The sequence below is a fragment of the Eulemur rufifrons genome, chromosome 10 (assembly GCF_041146395.1).
Source record: "Eulemur rufifrons isolate Redbay chromosome 10, OSU_ERuf_1, whole genome shotgun sequence".
Lineage (NCBI taxonomy): Eukaryota > Metazoa > Chordata > Mammalia > Primates > Lemuridae > Eulemur > Eulemur rufifrons.
Genome location: NC_090992.1, coordinates 30,369,844 through 30,385,912, shown reverse-complemented (window position 1 = coordinate 30,385,912; position 16,069 = coordinate 30,369,844). Strand labels below are relative to the sequence as shown.

General features: G+C 50.6%; 1 protein-coding gene across 1 annotated transcript in view; it reads right to left on the bottom strand.

Annotated features, from left to right (window-relative positions):
* Window positions 1–8,137: 8,137 nt before the first annotated feature.
* The window catches only part of FAT2 (FAT atypical cadherin 2), a 48,130-nt gene continuing 40,198 nt past the window's right edge, over window positions 8,138–16,069 (bottom strand). Inside the window, exons 19-23 of the mRNA XM_069484348.1 lie at window positions 15,811–15,956; window positions 13,875–14,316; window positions 11,602–11,755; window positions 9,608–10,065; window positions 8,138–8,670 (exon numbers count right to left, since the gene is read on the bottom strand). Of these exons, the coding sequence (XP_069340449.1) occupies window positions 8,138–8,670; window positions 9,608–10,065; window positions 11,602–11,755; window positions 13,875–14,316; window positions 15,811–15,956 (1,733 nt within the window). The remainder of the gene's footprint in view (window positions 8,671–9,607; window positions 10,066–11,601; window positions 11,756–13,874; window positions 14,317–15,810; window positions 15,957–16,069) is intronic.

Below are 16,069 nucleotides of genomic sequence, written 5' to 3'. Positions count from 1 at the left end.
GTGGTATTCCATCGTGTGGATGAACCATCATTCGTTTATCCATTCGCCAGTCGGTAGCCGTTAGGGTGGCTTCAACTTTTAGCTATTGTGCATAAAGCTTCTCTAAATACTCAGGTACAGGACTTTGTGTAGACATGTTTTTATTTCTCTTGGGTAAATACCTCGGGGTGGAATTATGGGATTGCATGGCAAGTGTATGCTAACTTTATAAGAAACTGGCAAATTGTTTTCCAAAGTGGCCGTATTATTTTGTATTCCCACCAGCAAGGTAGAGCTGATTCTGTCAGTCCTCACCTCGCCTTCTGTGAACACAGAACATTTTCAAGCCCTAGTCTGGTCATCCCGCCTTCTGGCCCCAGCCTGCTTTGCACGGCTCGCCCTCTGTAAGTCCTCCACTCCCACCCGCCACAGCTGCCCACCGTTGCCCAAATGCTCCAAACCTTTAGGGCTTCACTTTAGGTCATTCCCTTGGCCTCGCTGGCCCTTTGTTCTGTGCGAAATCGGAGTATCAACTTTAAGACCCAGCTCAGGTGGCTGGGTGGAACCTCCCTGGCCAGTTCAGTGGGAATTTACGACTCCCTCTCAGCGGTGCCGGCACGCTCCTTCTCGGGTTAGCCTCATACCCACCTGTGCTAGAGACAGGTCATTACTTGGCCACTTTCCCTAGATCGTCTGCTTGAGGGCAAGTCAGATTGGATCTCCCTCCACGGCCTGCCTGCAGAGGCTCATCATGTACCTGGAATTGTTTGGTTATCACTAAATTCAGTGTCGTCTTCAATAGATGGAGCCCACAGAGGCTGCCCACGGACTTCCGAAGTCTGCCTTAGACAGTGCCACGTGGGCGGTTGATTGGCATCTGAGCCTGGCACCCTCACAGGCTGACACTTGAATTCGTCATGTTGTAGGGAGAGGATGGGTTGGCAGTTCTATATGAGACCAGCTGCGGGCCCTGGGCCAGTCACCCCATGTCTGAAAACTTTACATACTGCATCTTTTTTCCCTCTAGCTCTTTCAGAATCACCATACAAATCTTCACAAGTTTTCCCCTCGCGGTCTTTAACCCCGCCCTTCCTCCACCCCAGATTCTTGTTTTGGGGGGGATTCTAGCCCTGGCCTCATGCCTCCGTCTGAGACCTCAGGTGTCTCCCCCAAAGCACTACTTTGATTTTGGGAAAACAAATTTGCCCTTTCTATGAAGGCTTCCAAAACACTCAGGCCATAAAGCTGTGCAAACCTCCCTCACCCCACCAGCACCTGAAGGAAACAGTTTCACAATTCTTGTGCCGTTTGTCCTGAGTCCCAGCTGCCATTCCCTGTCTGACAGAAAGGCCTTCTCTTGCACCTGAAACTGTTACAAGTGTTACAGCAAGTGGTCCTGAGGACAAACAGAGCGGCACACGGAGAGTCGGAGAATCAAGGTTTATTCATCACGGGGCTAAGAGGGGTCTCGCCACAAAATTCTGAGCCCCATCGACCCAATTTTTCCCACTTTGATTAAGTTAGGGTGATCCAAGGGGTGGGGTCTCAGGTGACTGATGCCTGCCAAGTAATAGGTTAGTTGATGTGTCAGGTAATAGCTTTAGTGTTAGGCTGATGCACCAGGTAATAGGGTAGTTGACTCACTGGTGATAGGTTTAATGTTATGCTGATGCACCAGGTAATAGGGTAGTTGATGCACCTGGTGAGAGGTTTAGTGTTATGCTGATGCACCAGGTAATAGGGTAGATGATGCACCAGGTGATTGGTTTAATGTTATGCTGATGTGCCATGTAATAGGGTAGTTGATGCACCAAGTGATAGGTTTAATGTTATTCTGATGCACCAGGTAATAGGGTAGTTGATGCACCAGGTGAAAGGTTGAATGCTATTCGGATAAGCCAGGTAAGAAATTAATTGATGGGCCAGGTGATAGGTTTAGTGTTATGCTGATGTGCCAGGTAATAGGGTAGTTGATGCACCTGGTGATAGGTTCAATGTTATGCTGATGCACCAGGTAATAGATTAGATGATGGGCCAGGTGATCAGTTTAATGTCATGCTGATGTTCCAGGTAATAAGGTAGTTGATGCACCAGGTGATAGGTTCAATGTTATGCTGATGCACCAGGTAATAGGGTAGTTGATGGGCTAGGTGATAGGTTTAATGTTATGCTGATGCACCAGTTAATAGATTAGTTGATGGGCCAGGTGATAGGTTTAGTGTTATGCTGATGCACCAGGTAATAATGTAATTGATGCACCAGGTGATAGCTTTAATGTTATGCTGATGAACCAGGTAATAGTTTAGTTGATACTGCAGGTGATAAGTTTAAAGTCATGCTGATGGGCCAGGTAATAGGGTAGTTGATGAAGCAGGTGATATAGGTTTAATGGTATGCTGATGCACCAGGTAATAGATTAGTTGATGCGGCAGGTGGGGGGTTTCATGGTATGCTGAGGCGCCAGGTAATAGATTAGTTGATGGGCCAGGTGATAGGTTTAGTGGTATGCTGATGCACCAGGTAATAGGGTAGTTGATGCACCAGGTGATTGGTTTAATGGTATGCTGATGTGCCATGTAATAGGGTAGTTGATGCACCAGGTGATTGGTTTAATGTTATGCTGATGCACCAGGTAATAGGATAGTTGATGCACCTGGTGATAGATTTAATGTTATCCTGATGCACCAGGTAATAGGGTAGTTGATGCACTAGGTGATTGGTTTAATGTTATGCTGATGTGCCATGTAATAGGGTAGTTGATGCACCAGGTGATTGGTTTAATGTTATGCTGATGCACCAGGTAATAGGGTAGTTGATGCACCTGGTGATAGGTTTAATGTTTTGCGATGCACCAGGTAATAGTGTAGTTGATGCAACAAGTGATAGGTTTAGTGTTTTGCTCATGGGTCAGGTAATAGGGTAGTTGATGAAGCAGGTGATAGGTTTAATGGTATGCTGATGCACCAGGTAATAGATTAGTTGATGGGGCAGGTGAGAAGTTTCATGGTATGCTGAGGCGCCAGGTAATAAATTAGTTGATGGGCCAGGTGATAGCTTTAGTGGTATGCTGATGCACCAGGTAATAGGGTAGTTGATGCATCAGGTGATACCTTTAATGTTATGCTGATCAACTAGGCCATAGTTTAGTTGATAGGCCAGGTGGTAGGTTTAAAGTCATGCTGCTTGGCCAGGTAATAGGGTAGTTGATGCACCAGGTGATACCTTTAATGTTATGCTTGTGTACCAGGTAATAGGGTAGTTGATGCACCAGGTGATAGATTTCATTTTATGTTGATGCACCAGGTAATAGATTAGTCGTTGGGACAGGTGATAGGTTTAATGTTATGGTGATGCACCAGGTAATACGGTATGTGATGTACCAGGTGATAGATTTAATCTTATGCTGATGCACCAGGTAACAGATTAGTTGATGGGCCAGGTGATAGGTTTAATGTTATGCTGATGCGCCAGGTGATAGGTTTCATGTTATGTAGATGCACCAGCTAATAGATTAGTTAATGGGCCAGGTGTTAGGTTTAATGTTATGCTGATGCGCCAGGTAAGAGGGTAGTTGATGCACCTGGCAATAGGTTTAATGTTATGCTGAGGCAACAGGTAATAGGGTAGTTGATGCACCAGGTAATAGGTTTAATCTTTATGCTGTTGTGCCAGGTAATAGGGTAGATGATGCACCAGGTGATAGTTTAATGTTATGTTGATGCACCAGGTAACAGATTAGTTGATGCACCAGGTGATAGGTTTAATGTTATGCTGATATGCCAGGTAATAGGGCAGTTGATGCACCTGGTGATAGATTTATTGTTATGCTGATGCACCAGGTAATAAGGTAGTTGATGCACCAGGTGATATTTCTAACGTTATGCTGATGAGGCAGGTAATAGGGTAGTTGATGCACGAGGTGATAGGTTTAATGTTATGCTGATGCACCAGGTCATAGGGTAGTTGATGCACGAGGTGAAAAGTTTAATGTTACTTTGATGTACCACGTAATAGATTAGCTGATTTGCCAGGTGATACGTTTAATGTTATCCTGATGCGCCAGGTAATAGGTTAGTTGATGCACCAGGTGATAGCTTTAATGTTATGCTGATGCACCCGGTAATAGTTTAGTTGATGGGCCAGGTTATAGGTTTAAAGTTATGCTGATGCGCCAGGTAATAGGGTAGTTGATGCACCAGGTGATAGGTTTAATGTTATGCTGATGTACCAGGTAATAGATTAGTTATTGGGCCATGTGATAGGTTTAATGATATGCTGATGTGCCAGGTAATAGGATAGTTGATGCACCAGGTGATAAGTTTAACGTTATGCTGATACACCAGCTAATAGATTAGTTGATGGGCCAGGTGTTAGGTTTAATGTTTTGCTGATGTTCCAGGTAATAGGGTAGTTTATGCGCCTGTTGGTAGGTTGAATGTTATACTGATGCACCAGGTAATAGGGGAGTTAGTGCACCAGGTTTTAGGTTTAATGTTATGCTGATGCTACAGGTAATAGGGTAGTTTTTGCACCTGGTGATATGTTTAGTGTTATGCTGATGTGCCAGGTAATAGGGTAGTTGATGCACCAGGTGACAGGTTTAATGTTATGCTGATGTGCCAGGTAATAGATTAGTTGATTGGCCAGGTGATCCGTTTAATGTTATGCTGATCTGCCAGGTAATAGGGTAGTTGGTGCGCCTGGTGATAGCTTGAATGTTATAGTGATGCACCAGCTAATAGGGGAGTTGATGCACCAGGTGATAGGTTGAATGTTATGCTGATGCACCAGGTAATAGGGTAGTGAATGCACCAGGTGATAGGTCTAATATTATGCTGATGTGCCAGGTAATAGATTAGTTGATGGACCAGGTGATAGGTTTAGTGTTATGCTGATGTGGCAGGTAATAGGGTAGTTTATGCACCAGGTGATAAATTCAATGTTATGCTGATGCACCAGGTAATAGGGTAGTTGATGCACCAGGTGATAGGTTTGATGTTATGCTGATGCGCCAGGTAATAGATTAGTTGATGGGCCAGGTCATAGATTTAGTGTTATGCTGATGCACCATGTAATAGGTTAATTGATGCACCAGGTGGTAGGTTTAATGTTATGCTCATGCACCAGGTAATAGATTAGGTGTTCGGCCAAGTACTAGGTTTCATGTTATGCTGATGCACCAGGTAATAGATTAGTTGATGGGCCAGGTGATAGGTTTGCTGTTATGCTGATGTGCCAAGCAGTAGGGTAGTTGATGCACCAGGTGGTCAGTTTAGTGTTATGCTGATGTGCCAGGTAACAGATGAGTTGATGGGCCAGGTGATAGGTTAGTATTATGCTCATGCAAGTCTTCCCTGAGGAGTCGGGTCTCAGGTGGCTGCTGTGCTAAGTAATAGATGGGGGTTTTCCGTATCAAAACCACTGCTCACAGAGCGTGGTGGTAAGTCCTCCACCTGCCCCCTCCTTTCCCGCCACTCTCCTGTATCCATGCTCAAGGCTGATGTGTCAGTCTTATGGTCTGGCCTCAATACTGGGAGGATTACAGGAGAGGCCTGGAGTTGAGCCCCAATGTGAACAGACTCCCAGCTCCCCAATTTGGCACACTCGGGCTCTATTAATGCCACCTAGAATTAGAGTGATGTTCTTGGCTTGTTCTGAACTCAGCCCTCCAAGTCGCTCTTGCTGGTATTCATTGGGTTGTCCTGTATTTGCAATTTGGTTTCATGAACCCAAGTGTAAAACATGTATCTTGAGCCAGGCAGTTCTGGATTGGAATCTTGGCTCTGTCACTCAGGAACGCCCCAGAAATTACTGACATAAATTATAGGCTGTTTAATTTCTCTGTGCCTCAGTTCCTCCATCTGTAAATGGAAGTGATAGTACTTACCTCAGGGGCTTTATATGAGTATAAAATGAGATAAGATATGCTAAGTACTTGCACAGCGCCTGACATACAGCACGTGCTCGGCAAGAGGTGGCAGTTGAGGTAGTTGCTGACGGTAGTGAGGGGTTATTACGGTGAACTGTAAAATCTCCTGCCTGCCGTGTCAAACCCGAGGCTTGCAACCAGAGCCCACTGGCTTGAGATAAGAGAATTCTCCTGAAAACCTTCCATCCTCCCAGGCTCAGCAAGCTGGATCTTGATCCTAGATTGCTCTCTGGTGGCCAGTCCATGAAAGTGCAGGCTCAGGAGGACAAAGGGAAGGCGGGGTCTGAAGGCGAGAGGGGTGGCAGTTGAGAGTGGGTCAGGTGCTGTGCGGAGACCCCCAGGCTGGGTGTCAGACTGAGTTTGGGTCCCATCTCTCTGCAATTCTGGCTGTGAGACCTCAGACAAACCCCTTCTCCTCCTTGGGCCACTGGGTAAGGAACATCGGGAATGAGGAGGGTGGCTGAGTGTTTCCCAGAGATGAACAGTGGTCAGTGCTGGTCAGTGGACTCATCACTCAGAGCCTCAGTTTCCCCATCTTTAAACTGAGGGGCTCGAACCACTGCAGACAGAGTTGGAGGCCTTTTCCCCAATAGTTTCCTGGGCCCCAGCCCTAGAGGTTCTGATTTGGGACGAGCAGGGGTCAGGAATCTAGTTCGGTAGCTTTGCCAGGCTGGGAGTCACCGTGCTTAATGATCTCTGGGACCCCTTCCAGCTCCCGGGTACCATGAATCTTGGCTTGGAAGGGCCTGTGGACCCTCGTGTGGTTCCCCTGACCCAACTGCAAACAGGCTAAGTGACACAGAAAATAACAGTAAAAAAGATACTTTATTGTTAAAAAAAAAAAACCAAACCAACCTAAATGACCAATAAAACCATGCGTCCTGTCACTTGCGCTCACAGTCACGCGCACAGCCGCAAGCCACTCACACAAACGGGCTCTCGCCCACACGGCCCCCCCCCGGCGCTGTGCGGCAGCCTGTGGGCGAGTCTCCATTGCTCTTCCTTTTGACTTTTGTCTCCAGAAACAGCACACGTGAAAAGGCAGTGGACCGGGGGAGGAAGTGTGAGGCCACCAGAAGCCACAGTGGCTCCTGGTCCCCCCAACTCCTCGCTACATACACTCTACACATGTGTCCACACGTACTGTACATGGGCACCCACATGTGTAGACACGTGCCCACATTGACCCTCCATGCATAGGGCTGAGTCACTGCAGGTAACACTTGACTGGCAGGCGTCTGAGCCGGAGGGGCAGGAGAGGGCAGGGCGTCCCACCTGGACACCCCGCTGTCCCTCTGCCTGCCTCCACCCTGCCCCCAGGGGAGTTCTGAGTTCCTCGTGTCCAGAGAAGAAAAGTCCATTTGGGGAAACTCATCCAGACAGCAAGGTTGAAAAGTGCCTAAGAATTTTTAAAATGAAGAATTATTTCCTTCCTGCCTTTGGCCAAAAGAGCCTGGGAACCTGGGGATGAAGAACCCAGAGTTCCGTGAGGTCTGAATTCTTTAACAGAGGAGGTTCAGGGCTACGCAGAATCCTGGCGGGCCCTGGCTGGTGGAAAGTCGTGTGACTTCCAGAGGCGGGTGAGTTGCTCTGAATCTGGGCTGGAGGAGCAGGACCTCTGGGAGATGAGGCCGAGGTGATGCTCCTGGAGCCGGTGTCGCCCTTATCCCCGGTGCCTAGTGCAGTGTCTGACACTTGACAAATACGCAACAGATGTACGAAGGAGGCAGGGCACACAGGTGGCTTTTGTGCCTGCTCACCCGCTGCCTGCTTCTCGGCTCCGGGAGGACACGGAGTGGCCCTCTCTAGCGCATCTCTGTGGCAGGTGTAGATGGTTGCCCGTCAGGCACGAACCCACCTGCCTCCACAGTGGAGCTGTGGGCAGGTGTAAGAACGTGTCCCAGCGGGCCGATCGAGCACAGTTGTTCAGGCCCCGCCTGTCTCTCGCCCACCCCAGGAGTCAGGTGCTCCTGGCTTCCCAGGTAACTGCTCTATGCGTCCCCCTCTCCTGGGGCCCCCGGACTGTTTCTGGAGCTCCACCCTCAGCTTCCCTCCACCCTCAGGGACTAGCTGGGGGACCCGAAGAGCACATTTCATGGGACGGCAGCCTGGACCGGGGGTGGGGGCTTCCCTCCCACTCTCCCAGCCACACTCAGCTCACTGCCGACGGGACAGGACGAAGGTGCCAAGTCCTTGGCCTCCCACCTGCCCTGCTCTGAGAACGGGGAGCTAGAACATGACCTCCTCACAGCTCCCGTAGTCACTCTCCACCATGTCCGAGCCCTCATAGTTGGGGGGCGCCCGGGGCTGGCCCCGGCCTCCTAGGGGCGCCCCCTCTGCCTCGCAGTCAGCATAAGAGGGCCCAGCCCGGCTGAGCCGCATGCTCACCCCCTTGTAGCCCCCCTCCGCCAGGCAGGGCCCCGCCCCGCCCTGCCGGAACTGTGAGTGGTAGTAGCTGATGGCTGTGTACTCGTTGAGACAGGGGGCCAGCAGGCGCTCCCGGGGGCTGGGGGGTCGTGAAGGCATCAGGTCTTCCAGGTTCTGGTTGCTGTAACGGGGTGGGAGAGGTGCTCGCTTGTTCTCCACCTCCAGGGGGAAGGGGAAGCCCCCATAGAGGCCAGCGGGCTCCTGCATTGCCGCTGGGGTCGAGTGGCGGTGCGGCGAGGGTGGCAGAGGGCCCTGGGTCACTGCAGAGTGGGGGTATGCCCAGCCGTCCTTCCTGGAGTAGGTAGGGGGCCAGACCATGGCTCTGCCTGGGTACGCTGAAAGGGAACAGCAAGACAGGGTGAGTGCTGAGTTTCCCTGGTGAAGGTTCCAGCTGGCCCTATGGCTGCTTATGTAACTTAGCACGTGGTGGAGATGGCCCCAGGCATGGGTGGGTTTGTGGCCCATCTGTGCACGTTGTCTTTGGCAGCTTAGGTTGATACATAGAATCCAGTAGGGGCAAGTTCAAGGCTAGAGGTTAACCCATCCTGCACATCTCTGCCATTGAGCTGGGGGTCAGTGAACAGGGAAGACTGTGGGTGGCTCCGTGCAGCCCACCCCAAGCTGGGCATGGCAACCCCAGCCCAAGACCTGCTGGTGCGGGGTTCTTCTCTTTCACTGAAGGAGACACACAGTTTGGACTCAGAGGTGTGACAGTGCTATCACAGACAGCGATGAAATGAGATGTGCCTTGGAAACCAGAAGACCAGACAGAGTCCTTGGTCCTAGCCCTGTGTCTGCTACTGAATAGTTGGGTGAGTACAAACAAGCCACTTCATCTTTATAGACCCCTATCAACGAATAATGAAAATACCTGTTGTAACTACTAGTGAATATGCCAGAAAATATGAAATGCTTTACAAATTCACCTCCTTTTGAGACAAAGACGAGAGGAGGGTGAAGTTCCCTCCGCTAGGCCTGCCGGCTCTGGCCCGAGGCTGCCGTACCTCCAGACTGGGCAACCAGAAGCCTGGACCACTGCTTCTCTTTCCCTTCCCAGAAAAGCACAGATGTGCAGAAGTCCCCTTTCCATTCCAGAGATTCTGCCCAACCCTATCCAGGGTCTACGAGTTCCTGCCATGAACATCAATCTCATGGAGGGACATGGAATTCAGAAGAGCAGATCATGGGGCAACAGAATGAGCCACAGACTCTGAGTCAAGAGACACCCCCTCCCGTCAATCCCAGAGGCTAAGGGCCTCCAGCTGTACTGACCCATCTCCTCGCCTGACCAGGTTCTCTTGATGATGGACTCATTGCTGGAGTGGGAAGGGACCGCGGCGGGGGGAAGTCTGGGAGGCACGCTGCAGACCACCGGCCGTTGCTTAGAGTTGGGTCCAAACGTGACGAGCTCATTCGGAAGGGAGGTCTTGTTGGGCTCCAGTTGGTTCAAGTTGTTGCAGGAGCCGGTGCTCAGTGGGTTGAGCTCGATGGCAGGCATGGGCTGGGCGTCAACACCAACGCTCCTGGCCAGGAGGTCCGGGTCCTCCATGGCCACAGGCTTGTGAGACTTGCAGCGGCGGCAGTAGAAGAGAAGTCCGGCGGTGCTCATGACAATGAGCGCTATGGCTACCATGATGATTAGTAACTCCTGCTGTCCCCAGTCCCCCCTTGTGATCTCGGGAGTGACCAGGCAGTGCCCTTCTGAGCATCCCCGTGCCTCCATTTCACACCTGCAGAGACAGAGAAGCAGTCAGGGGCTGAGGCATTATACTGCCCTTTCCATGTCCCCTCTTACAAACATCTGTGGGCTGGAGTCCTCTGCCCTCAAGCCTACCCTCTCCCATTCTTCACATACACACACACACACACACACACACAGATTATGAAACTTGTCAACATCAAAACTTTCCATCTTCTACCAGTAAAGTATGGCCCTCACTTGTGACTGTGAGGATCTGTGTTCAGGGCATGACTATTGTTTTCCTCCAATGAGATCCAGGCATGACACATACTCCCCACCAGTGAGGTCAGATGTCCCCTCACTGCTGCAGTAGAGGCAAGGCATCCGCAGCAATAGTGTCAGGGTCCCAGAAACAAGTCAGCAGTTGCCCAGCAGTGGTAACCAGGCACCAAGGTTACCTGCTGCTCTTCACTAGGAGGTCACAGGAGCCCAACACAGTCCTGCACACATCAGCTACCTCCAACTTCCTCAGGGAAAGCCCTGGAAACTATATGACCTCCCAGGGCACCTCCAGCCTGGCCTTCCACGGTGTAAGGCTCCCAGGACACTTCTATGGCCAGCTTTATGTACTTTCGAGGGATATTGGAAAAGCTTCCTCCATCCCACTGAAGTCCTAGACATCTCCCAGTGCCCGAAATTTCGTCCCCAATAGAATGGATGGATAGATAGCGTTCCCTACTGCAAAGTAGAGCAGGAAGTAGGGCAGGAAATGCCATTGCTGAGAAAAAGGACTTGGATCATCAACACACAGGGTAATCTTGGGCAAGCCCTTTCCCCTATCTGGGCCTCAGTTTCCCCATCTGTAAAATGAGTGGGTAGACTACATCATTGGCTCTTATACCCAGGCTGATAGCAAGGGGATCCCTTGGGAGCTTGTTAAAAAGAGAATCTCCCATTCCTGGAGATTCTGATTCAATTGGTCTAGGTTGGGTCCAGGAATCAATATTTTTTACAAGTTTCCCTCATGACTTTTTAAAGCTGCCCAAGTTTGGGAGCCATAAAACCAGATAATTGCCAAAGTCTCTTTACCTCTAGGATTCTAGGAATGATTCTCTCTCCCTTGCAACTGCTACCGCCCTGCACGGTACAAGGCACACACAGCTTGCGGTGGGGCTCTAGACACAGCAGTGCCTGTATCACGTGCCTGAATCACTTCCCCAGGCCACTTTCTGGGAAGTCCAGAGTAAGAGCACAAGATCTTCAGCCATTTTCAGACTGCAGCAAAGATCAGAGCTACTCAAGGAGCTGGTTAAAAATGCAGATTCGTAAGCCTCAACTCCTGAGTCTAATTCAATGGTTCCGAATAGGGCTTGGGAAATCTCCCTCCTCCCAAAGCATTCTGATGCGGGTGGTTGGAGGGAGAAGACTTAACAACATGTGCAAAAGGCCTGAAGGTCAGGTCGCTGGAGCACTCGGCTCCTTGCCTCCCACTAGCCTTTCTAGAGGTCAGAGTGCACAGGTCATTCTCTAATGGTGCCACACCCAGGGTGAGGCGCCAGTGGCGGGCGGCCTCTGCTGGACTCACCTGTCGCCCGTGTAAGGGTGCGGGCAGTTACAGGAAGCTCCTTCGGGGGAGGAGATGCAAGTTCCACCTTCCAGGCAGGGCGCAGAAGTGCAGTTCTCCCGCGCTCGTTCACAGTGCTTCCCAGAGAACTGCGGGGGGCACCTGCAGACGTAGCCTGGGAGAAGGAGGAGGAAGGTGAGGAGCGCAGCGGCCCGGCAATTAGGGGAGGCCCTGGCACGTGTGCAGACCCAGGTGTTCACGCAGCCACTCGGTCACCATTGACTCGTTGAGGGCCTCCTCTGTGCCCCACCGAGCAAGAGCACTCGGTTCCTGCCCTCAAACGACTTACACTCCAGCAGAGAAAACAGTCACTTAAAGATTAGGAATGAACAGAATAATACTAATAAACACTTGATTAGTGCTAGTCACTGTTCTAAGAATCTTCACGTATTGGTTCATTTGATCCTCACGGCGACCCTGAGATGGGTGACTGTTACCGTCCTCATCAGGGACAGGCGCAGGGAGACGGCAGATGAGAGAAAGAGGCACAGAGAACCGATGACATCTGCTCAAGGTCACACAGCTAGTCAGTGGCAAAACTGGGGTTCAAGCCTACACAGTTATCTGTTAATATAATACTATATTAGCATCTCAGTCATTATGATAAAATTGGTTTCATTGAAGGGAAATGTCGGGAGTGGGAGGCAAGCTTGGGCTCAGGGCCAGGGAGATACTGCAGTTGAGACCTGCAGGATGAGTAGAAATTAGGCAGGCAGGAAGGCAGAGGGTGGAGAGGAAGGTGTTTCAGGCCCAGGAGGAGAGTGTGCAGAGGCTTGAGAGAGGGTGTGGCGTGCTCCAGGGACTAAAACCACAGGGTGGGCCAGGCTGGCAAGGAACAGGGGGAGTGTGGGGGAGCCACATGCAGGGATTTGGACCCTATCCCATCCTGACAGCTGGGGGCGCAGCACCCTGGAGTGGTTCTCAGCAGGAGAGTGGCATGCGCAGTTCTGCAGCAGATAAAGATCACACTGGCTCCTGCTATAAGGGGGAAGGGGCGGAGAGAAGCTGGAGAACAGGGAGGTGGCTGGTGCTGGAGAAAAGCTGAGAGGTGATGGGAGCTTGGGTCAGAGGGACAGCAGTGGGGATGCAGAAAAGTGATGACTCCTTGGATATTTTGCAGGTAGAAATGACAGTATGATTAGCCAGTCAAAAATCAGAAAATAGGATAAGGCCAAGTATTGACAGGCACGTGGGTACATAGGAACCTCTTGCTCTGCAGATGAAATATAGACTGCTACAGCCATGCTGAGAGCAATTTAGCCTTATTTAGTAAAAATAACTATTTGCATACTGTGAATATGTGAATTCCACCCCTGGGTGTAGGGTATGCGTGTGTGTGTGTGTGTGTGTGTGAAGGAAACTCTCACACAGGATCATAAGGAGACACACATGAGGATGTTCGCTGCAGCACCTTTGATGGAGATGGGCATTTGAAGCCACCAGGACATGTATCATTGGGAGGGCGAAGAAGGAAACTGAGTGCCTGCACACCATGGAGTACTGAGCAGCGATTCAAAGCAGTGAATAAAAATTGCTTATGGCAGCAGGGACAGATCTTAAAAATATGTTGCTGAGTGAAAGTATAAACAATTATATACCACTTACATAAATTAAAGATTCAAGCATGTGAAAACAGTAATAGGCATTTTGCAAGAACTCATTCAAAAACTTTAAATGTTTGCCTCTAGAGGGAGGGGAAGGCAGTGGAGTATAGGTTAAAGGGGAATGAGAAAGAGACTTTGCATGGACCAGTGATGACACTAAGGTGTGTGATTAACTCAGTCTTCTGTACCCAACGTCTCTACGCCTGTCCACCCTTATCCCAAAAATAGTAGAAAGTTTTTATTGAGGGAGAAGGAAGACTCTTGGCTTCCCCTAGTGTAGACCTAGCAGATCCCAACCTGCTACTCACAGGATAGCGAGGGGAAGAGACGGAGATGTGGAATCGGGAGGCAGGAGCTCTTCACTGAGACTTCTACCCTAACATGCCCCTCCCACTTAAGAGCTGTGTGGCCTGGGACAAGTTCCTTTCCCTCTCTGGGCATCCCTTCCCACCCAGCAGGTTCCTGAGCTGTAAAACGGAGCTCTCTTCCTCCTTCCCTCCCTCATGGGGCTGTGGTGAAGGAACTTGCTTATAAGCTCTACAGTGACATGATTGTCAGGCCAACGTGTCAGGGTCCTCCAAAGAGCCTTCTGGGGTAGACCTGGGGGCCAGCCCCCACCCCCGCCCTTACCTGCCCCGGGGGCCTGCGAGCACTTCCCCCCATTGAGGCACGGGTTCTGGATGCAGTCGTCACTGTGGAGGCAGCACTGGGTTAGGGCCTGTGTCTCCAGCAAGCCTGCCGCTGTCTTGCCCTGGGACAGCAGCTCCAGGGCCTCTCCGTTGACCAATACAGCATCCAGGCAGCCTTCGAAGCCCTGGGAGACATTTGAGGAAGAAGGCGAGAGGACGAGGCCGCCCAGCAAGAGGTGTCTCTCAGGCCTCGGACTCCAGCAGTTCTCTGGGACCACAAGGAAGGCATCGCCCACGCTGTCAACCAACAGGCGAATGGAGGTGTCCATCTGCTCCACCAGGATGGAGTGCCACTCTTGGTCATTCACGTGGCGCCGGGAGGAGAGGTTTCCATAGTAACCTCCTGAACAGTGGTATTCCAGCTGCGGCACCCCCTTGGCCAGCTGCAAAGAAAACCCAAACAGCCGTCAGCAAAGCCAGGGAGTCCCTGTAAACCTGCTAACAGGCTGCCAGTTCAAAGGATGTTCTTTGTGTTTTCATGGGTAGGAGGGGTAGTGTTCAGCGATTTTCAAGGCTGTTTTAGACATCGCATTTGTACAGCATAAAAACCCTCAAAGTCCTCTCCTGTCTATGGTCTCATTCGGCCCCTACCACATTTCATGGGATGGTCTGGGTATGGATGACATCTCCATCTCCCACATGGGGACACTGAGGCCCAGAGACGCCTTGCTGATCAAGACTCCGTGTTTTAGGGTCTTTTTTGCAGGCTTTGTAAACACTGGCCTTCAGGGATTCAAAAAACTTCCCTCTCATTCCTACTTCCTTACTCAACAGTTCAGCAGTTCTCAAAGTGGGTCTCCAAAACTTTTTCAGGGGATCCGCAAGAAAAAACTATTTGGTAATAATCTGAAGACTCTATTTGCCGTTTTTACCCTTGTTTTCTCACAAATACACCCAGAACAGTGCCTGTCACGTCGGAGATGCTCAGTGATTCTGCGCTGAATGAATTGAAATCTAGTGGCCAAAGTCAGCTTTCTCTTTGTTAAAATGGGAGATTGGCACATGTGATAAAGGTGTTAGTTAAATCAGCTATAAAAAACAATGGTGATCTAGCACCTCTTATATTGTCCTGGGTGGAGCTGGAGCCCGTTCTACTAAGGGCAGTATCACAAGCACCACATGTACTCACCATCAAATTGGTACTAATTGATCAACATTGATGTGCACATATGGTAGCAACATTCATCGAGTGTCGGACAGGTAGGAGGTGGGAGGAGGCGCTGGGTATATTCACACCTAATGAGTGCAGTGCGCACTGTCTGGGGGGTGGACACACTTGAAGCTGTGACTCGAGTGGGGCAAAGGCAATATATGTAACCTAAACATTTGTACCTCTGCAATATTCTGAAATTAAAAAAATAAAAATTAAAAAAATTAAAAAAAAAATCAGGCAGGCCGACTGAGACTTCCTACATGACGCAATCAGAGGACTGGAAGACCATTAGAAAGGACACTAATTTTTCTTCCATGTGATTCCATGTGACTTCATACTGGGTTTGTCATCTTGAGCACCTCCAGTGGTAGCCACCACCCCCGGGCCCCCCCCCCCCCCCCGGTCCCTTGGGAAACACTGGCCTGTTCCTCAGCAAAAGTGGCGACAGCACCAGGGCTGGTACCCGTCTCTCTTTCTCTCTCACCCTGCAGAGCAAGCAGCGCCACCTGCAGTTGTCCTTGGACAGGCTGGGGAAGTGGGGTGGCTGTGGCCATCCAGGACTGGATAGTCCTGTGTCCTGGCCCAACAGTCACACCCAGCATCCCTGAAAACCAAGCAGGGATTTCTTTGCCAGAAATGCGCTTCTTGTCCATCCTCACGCCTGCCCCTCACCTCCCCAGCCCGGGACACCCACATGAAATCTCTCAGGCTGGCGGCGTCCTACCTTCAGGGAAATCGACGCTGTCTCGTTGGTGAACAGGAGGAAGGCCTGTGGCTGGAGCGTTTTCAGATAGAAACGGATGTGCCAGTTTCGAACTTCTGGGGGCCTATACCGCACGTAGCTCTGACCACTGAGCCTGGCAGCTGTACCTGCAAAAGCAACCAGAAGTGTCACCGCCACATAAAGTAGTCCTCGCGGAGCCCTTGGACTGACTTTGTCCCATTCAATCCTTGGGTGGCAAACAGGGTCATTGCTCACATTT